This window comes from Egretta garzetta, unplaced genomic scaffold (assembly GCF_000687185.1).
Source record: "Egretta garzetta isolate BGI_Z169 unplaced genomic scaffold, ASM68718v1 scaffold56, whole genome shotgun sequence".
Lineage (NCBI taxonomy): Eukaryota > Metazoa > Chordata > Aves > Pelecaniformes > Ardeidae > Egretta > Egretta garzetta.
In genome coordinates this window covers 12,038,870-12,046,075 of record NW_009260182.1, presented here as the reverse complement: position 1 = coordinate 12,046,075, position 7,206 = coordinate 12,038,870, and the positions used below count along the sequence as shown (strand labels likewise).

At 37.9% G+C, this 7,206-nt stretch overlaps 1 protein-coding gene across 1 annotated transcript in view; it reads left to right on the top strand.

Moving 5' to 3' along the window:
* The first annotated feature begins 6,235 nt into the window (after window positions 1-6,235).
* The window catches only part of MARCHF5 (membrane associated ring-CH-type finger 5), a 35,061-nt gene continuing 34,090 nt past the window's right edge, over window positions 6,236-7,206 (top strand). The window contains exon 1 of the mRNA XM_035897421.1: window positions 6,236-6,345. Within this exon, the coding sequence (XP_035753314.1) occupies window positions 6,236-6,345 (110 nt within the window). The remainder of the gene's footprint in view (window positions 6,346-7,206) is intronic.

Here is a 7,206-nt window from a genome sequence, read left to right as displayed (position 1 = left end):
ACGGGTGTTTTATCTGCCGTCAGTGATCTCACGATCTTTCCGCGTAAAACGCTATTTTACATCAAAGCAGTCCTTTACTTGAAGGTATTCCTCCTCGCTGTATTTCTATATATAATAAAATCATCAGTAACTCGTTCATTGGAAAAAAATAAGGTCAAAACTAGCAAATCTGGGAGGTGTTATTAGACCACAATGTTTCCAATGCTTTCACAATGAAAAATAAAAATGGGGCAAATTGAAATATCTAAAATATAGACATGGCGCATTTTAAAAGCCATCTTTATATGCACAAGACAAAGACAAACGATGCAAATTATTTGCTAAATCAAAACATAAGTTTAAACTTTAAAAAGTAAATGTGTGTAGAATGGTTGAGTTTTATATCTGCAAGAAATGGTGCTTCATAGGAAATAGGACAGATCATATAATTTGATTATTATTTTGAATCACAGTAGTACTAATGCATATACAGACATCAATGAACAGCAACTGTATGAAACTAGAACAGGAACCTCCACATTTTGCAGACTTTTAGTCAATGGAAGGGATAGTTCTAAATCTCAGAAGTATTTTAAATGAGCCAAAAATCACTTACTTTAAATTAACTATGTCAAAGATAGTCATCACTGAATACCTAATTGCATTTCTATTGAGTTAATCATATGACACGTGCATTCCTAAGACAGCCTTTTTTTTAAGGATCATTGTTTTAATGTAACAAAGTAAAGTTAAGCCAAATCAATTAACTGTTTAAGAAAGGTGGCAAGGAGTGAAATTGACTCTGCTTTCTGACATCAACAGTTTTCAGATGGTCCATGTGCCTCTCTAACATTTTTTGTTTCTTTCTTTCTTTTAAATCTCTTCTGAGCCATACACACACTTTTTAGTTAAAATGAATGTCAGGACAGGTTTCTGCTATCATTTAAGTTACTGCTCATGCTCCCTATTATTTACCTGTTTAACATGTAAACCGAACAGCAAGGGCTCATGAACAGATGATGCAGTGAGAGAACATTAAGGCGAGTTCCTAAGAAGACTGGGGTAAACTATTGCATCTGTAACAGGCAGCTCTGCTGCTGGGGGTGCAGCAAACCTTGCAAGGCAGTTTAAAGCAATACTGCAGTGAGCCGTAATATATCAAGCTCTGTGTAGCTTTCCATTAGCTTCATTTCTATCAAAATCACTATTACTCCTAAGACTACATAAAATTACTGATGATCCCACATCGAAGAGAGAAAAAGATTATATTTATCCCTCCCCTGGCTTTGAGCTATAAGTACAAAAATATATTTAGAGAGAAAAACATAGCAGCTGAAATGTTAAAATTCTGTCGTCAATAAAGTATATTTAAATCAGTTAGTCACCAGGTTATCTATAGTGGTTAGCACAGCAGTTGCTTCAAATATGTAGCTTGACTTAGATAGCTGTTTTTGAACTAGGACTGTAACCCACATTCATTTTTGTATTGCTTTTTAAAGGTAAAAAAATCACTGCACAATTCAACCCTCTTGTCAAGGTCAAGACCTACCTTTAATGAATGAAGCCAGTCTGAATGGAAAAACACTGGATAATAAATTACTTTGAAAGACAGGCCAGCCGATGTCTAATGTTGGACTAATATGCAGTACCTCTTGATTATTTGCTGGGGTAAGTATTTGTACAAATTTAAAATCCAGTACAGGAAATCTATATCCCCATAGCAATACCAGCTCCATTTGCATGCAGTAACCCACGCGGCCAACACAGACATTTTTAAAGAACAGTTACCTTTGGATTTTCTGTATTTAAAGATCAACAAAATGACAGTTATATTTATTTTCTTCTTTCAGGTTTGGTATATGACAAATACTCGACCACTCTGGCAAGAGCACTTTGACAACTGGAAGCTTTCAGCGCATGCGCTCCCATGGAATCATGGGGGTTGAAGTCTTAGCTATAGATGGCATTTCAGGGCTGCCTGGACTGAAAGGAAGAGGGCACGAACGGAAAAAAACATACGTGCACACTCCCTCTTTCCAGGGAAAATTGCTGCAATCTGAATCACCAGCTCTGAGAAAACAAATATCTGTCAGATTGGGCTGAAAGTGAGTAATTAAATAAGAGTTTTTAACAGTTTAATTTGTAAGCCCAGATCAAATAACTACCTATTCAGAACAACTATCGCCAGACAAAGAAACAGTTCTAGTATTTCCAAACTTCCTTCCAAACTCCAGACTTCTAGTATAAGAAATTAATTATAAGCTCACACCAGCTATAAAATATACAGCTATTACAAATGAGATTGTGCTATGTTGCTTAGCGGAAGAAAATATTAAATAATCACCTGTCATAATACAATTTCAAAAGTAATTCTGAAATTCAAACGCAAATAAGTAGAGTATGAAAATTTAAAACAAATCAAAATCAGCATATAGGCAAAAGTTGTACTATTTGAATAGTTTCCAATTTCCAGGCTACCACTTTTTCATTACTCAGTTATTGTTACTACACTGAAAATTCTACCAAAAAAAGAAGCTACTCAGAAAAAAAGGTGCAAATTTTACTATTTAACATTCCAACTAATCCGCACGCTGTGGTTCCGCATTTCAACTACCTCCCTTCCACTACCCATATATCTCCAATAATCTCCATATATTGATGTGGACATCAATATACAGTCTGACAAGAGTTCCTCTCATAAGATATTAATATTTTGATGATTAATGTAGGTTGAGTAAAGTTTTCAGTATTTTGTTTACTGGCACTCGTCGTCTGTCTTGTACTGGTCAATGAATTATTCTAGATATTTATTCTGGGTAATTATTCATGAGACTAATTATTCAAGACCAAATACTAGTGCTTGTATGGAAATTATATAGTTGAAATCAGAAGTGTGAAAATATCAGTTTTTAATAAAATTGCAGGCTGATTTTTCAAAGGATGAAATATGCATAGCTTTATAGGTGAGAGAGAGATGACTAAAGCTGAGAAAGGTAAGTTAGGGCAGTTGAAAACGGATTGTTAAAACACTCATGTCTGCTTTCTACAGTCTGTTTATGTTGGACTGTACGGTCTGCCTGCCTTAAATCAATGCTGTAATTATGAGTTTCTCAACACTTGCTCTAACCTGTTTGTGCTACTCTGAATCATTAAAGGCAGGAAAACTGCTTTCTTACAGCAGCTGAAAATACCTCATTTGTTGAAATATCCCAGCTAGCACAGGGCTGGCTCTAGGCATTCTATACCCCTCCTTTATGTCCCTATTTACTTCTGGATTACTGCTTTTCAGATGATTTGAGGATTCATGTGGAAGGGACCACACCCTTGCTGTCAGTTCTTCCCAGGAGACAGCTTCACTTTGTAGATCAATTATTAAGATAAGGCGAGTGCTCATTATGATATTTACAAATGGAAAAGCACTCCAGAACCAAAGAAAATGAGGACATAAAGACAGTTTTTGATCAACTAGACACTAGAAGAAAAACATTTTTTGTTTCTACCAGCCAACTCTCTTGTAACTGAAGTTAAAAGATAATAACAACAGCTGTATCAGAACACAAGAGCTTAATTCAATCTGGTATCTGAATTACTTGACCTGGGCCAGTTCCAAAGAAACAAATGTAAGAAAGGCCCAAATAAGCCTAGCTAACTCAATTAACATTGTATTGAGTGTATTTTTATTTTATGAAATTCATTATGAAGCAATTTAAGCCTACTATGACTAACAAACCATGCTAGCCTTTTTGCTAGGAAGTGAATATTCCAACGAGCTTGAAGGTTAAAATGAATTATTCTGTTTCTGAAAAAAATTAGTTTTATTGCAGAAACATTTTTCTCAGTTTAATTTTTTTCATTTTAGCTTAATTGAGGGCTCCTTGTCTTTTTAATGATGGAATCAAATAGATAAAAAAATGCCTAACTGATCTTGTAACTTAATTTTGCATATTACTATCATAGCAGTTAAAATGCAGTTTTGCCAAAATAGAATACTTCCATATTCCCAGGTTACTTAGCTTTGTTGAAAACTGTGAATAATTCCAACAGTCTTAATGTTGCCAGATCAAAAGAAGTGTATTATGGTATTGCTCCTTCATTATTTGGCCTCTTTTTTCAGGCCTTGCTGAAATGGTCAGATAAATATTTAATATACCTCCATATTATTCTTACAGTAATTGCTTGTCAACTTCTTTGTTAAGCTTAAATCTGTATAAATTTGTTATCAAACAATTTAATATTTTTGAAGTTGATCTTCCAACATTACCTGACAGCCAAATTTAGGGCTCAATTTTAAGCCCTAAATAGCTTATATTGGTTTTGGTGACTTTCGTTAAGTTCTGTACTTGCCTTCAAACATGCAGTTTTATTGAATTCAAAATGGCTGCCAGCTCCAGTTACTATCAGTGAGGCTGAACTCAGTCAAATCTCAATTAGCAGCAATCATTTTCCCCTCACTTTGCATTGGCAAAAGGGAGTCTGTTCTCAGGATAGTTCTCTCTGGGCTCAAATGCAGCTACTACCAGGTGAAGGTTAAGAGCAGACGGAGTGAGACAGTACAATGAACATCAGGGAGGTAGAAGGAAGGAACAAAGAAGAATCTATTAAGGGATGATATGGGACGCGATAGTTTAAAAAATGAAAAAATGGCAAGATGCAACCTGAGATTTACAGTGGAAATTGCCAATGCAAAGAAAGAAGCATGAAGAATAAAAAGTGGAAAGAAACTGAGAGAAAAAGGGGATGAGGGAGAGTGAATTGAAGGAGGAGATTGTTGGGGAGAATAAAGCAAGCATTTGAATGGAGCAGCTGCATATCCGGTCTTGTTAAGAGGAAGAGATGAGGACGGAATGACAACTCTCGCTCTGTCAGGGAGTAAGGAGTTTTTTCTCAAATTTACAAATGGTTATATATGTATTTTAGGATCACATTTTGACTCTGAGAAGAGCGGACAAATGGAGAACACATACCCCAAGCTGTCCAATAAACTCCTGAACAATAAAATGGCACAAATCTGGTTTTAGATTTCAGGATCTTTAAGCTATTTATGGGATGTTAAGAGGTCTGCCACTATAGAATCATAGAATAATTTGCATTGAAAGGGACCTTTAAAGGTCATCTAGTCCAATCTGCCTGCAACAGGCAAGGACATCTTCGACTCAATAAGGTTGCTCAGAGCTCCGTCAAGCCTGACCTTGAATGTTTCCAGGGATGGGGCATCTACCACCTCTCTGGGCAACCTGTTCCAGTGTTCCACCACCCTCATCGCAAAAAAATTCTTCCTTACGTCCAATGTAAGTCTACCCTCTTTTGGTTTAAAACCATTACCCCTTGTCCTATCATGTTTTTATGTATCCTATTATGTTTTTATATTTCATGTTCAGAAAAAAAAGAAAAAAAAGTCTAAACCTACCAAGTGTTCACTATTTGACCTGATATTCAAGTTTTGTCCAGTCTTGTGATCCCTCCCTGTGTCAGTGGTAGAGCAAAGCAGCCGCCTTTGTCACAGACTGTTCTTCAGCCTCAAATGGTAGCCAAGTGATCTTGGGTTCTGGTTACATTTCTTCAGGTAAGTATTGTTCACAGCCATTATTACTCATCATGACCTCATAGCTTTATCCTAAACAGCAGACAACTAGCATATCCTTCCCACTCCAAAGCAAAACTAAAGAAATTGCACAAATCATGTAATCCTAGGAATAAAACCAGCCTCCCTATTTCCATTTGTAACATTTGAGAATAAATATATAAAACCTAGGCATTTGGCTAGTCTAGCTGATCAGTGCTCTGGCCAACAGACAATGCTCTTATTCCAGACCAAGATTAGGAACCAGAGACTCTGATATCTAATATTGCTCTTGCATTTCATGAACAGCTGTAATTGGGAGACTGTGTATTAGGTTCTCTTCCAGGAAGTCATGACCACCACCCAAGACTTCTCAGCAGTGCAAGAAAAACTGAATTTTACTGTCCCAAGAATAAGTACCAAATAAATTTTCTGGGGCAGGATGTCAGCATGATGCCTTCTTCCTACCTGCTTCTATACATACTTCCTGTAAAGAGCATTTACATCACTGTAAATACTTTAGCATTCCTGTTTATGATATTTGTAGCAATTAGAAAATACACAACACCCTCCCTACTCTATACATATAATACATCTTACAAGTCCAAGTCTGGATATTTTACACACATTTTTACAATACTTTTCTCTCAACAAAGACTCTAAAAACCAGACTCATTTTTCCCTAACGAAGGCAGCATGGTCAAAGAATCCAGTATATTCACTAAGGTCTCCTTCCTATTTGATCTGATCTCTATAGTCATGAATATCCACCATGCCAATGCTGCTTGTCTCAACCAAGAACAGATGTAGGTTGACGCAGCCGTACAATTGTTTGGGCTGGCCCCATGAATCACTGCATTGTACAGCAACTGCAGTATAACAAAGTTGTAATTCACCCAAGGTATCAGGGACCAGTTACATGTAACAAACTTATTACAAGAGCCATTTATTAAAAAATACGCATACATATACATTTATATAAAACCTGAAAATGAAAATTCAAAGTTGATCACTACTAACCAGCCTTCCCAAGAATCTGGAATGTCACAGCTGCCTCTGAAAAGAAGGATCTCGCCCTTTGCTTGGGGAACATGACGTTACGCAGAACCTTTACATGCATTCAAATACACATACGCTGGGACTGAGCAGCAAGAGTGGGAGACAGACACCCATGGTGGAGATAAATGGGAAGGCAACTTCTCACCAGGTGCTATCTCTCTCGTTCTATAAAGGCTTCACAGCTTCTAAATTTCCAGTTTCACAGACTGTGATGCTCTGTATTGACTTCAGAACACGTAACAAATTTTAAAAGCACTTTAGAAGGATTTTTTCCCATTAGGAAGCACACCTACACACTGCAATGAGAGCACTGTCATTACCACCAGCCGTCCCTCGCCTCACCCCACTCGTGCACAGAGGCTAGCGGCCACCGGGCCTCCACCGAGCACGAAGGGCCACTTACAAGGGCGCCGGGTGCTTGTCCTTGCCATTGCCGACAAGCCCACAGAAACGGATTAATTTCCCTTCCGCCGTGCCAGCCACCGCCCTCCTCAGCAGCGCAGTCAGGGAAGGCACCTGGCAAGGTCCCCTCTTTCCTCGGGCCTCTCCGCCCCAAGGGCAGGTCCCGGGGGAAGGCTGGCCGGCAGAGCAGGGGGCGGAGCCGCCTG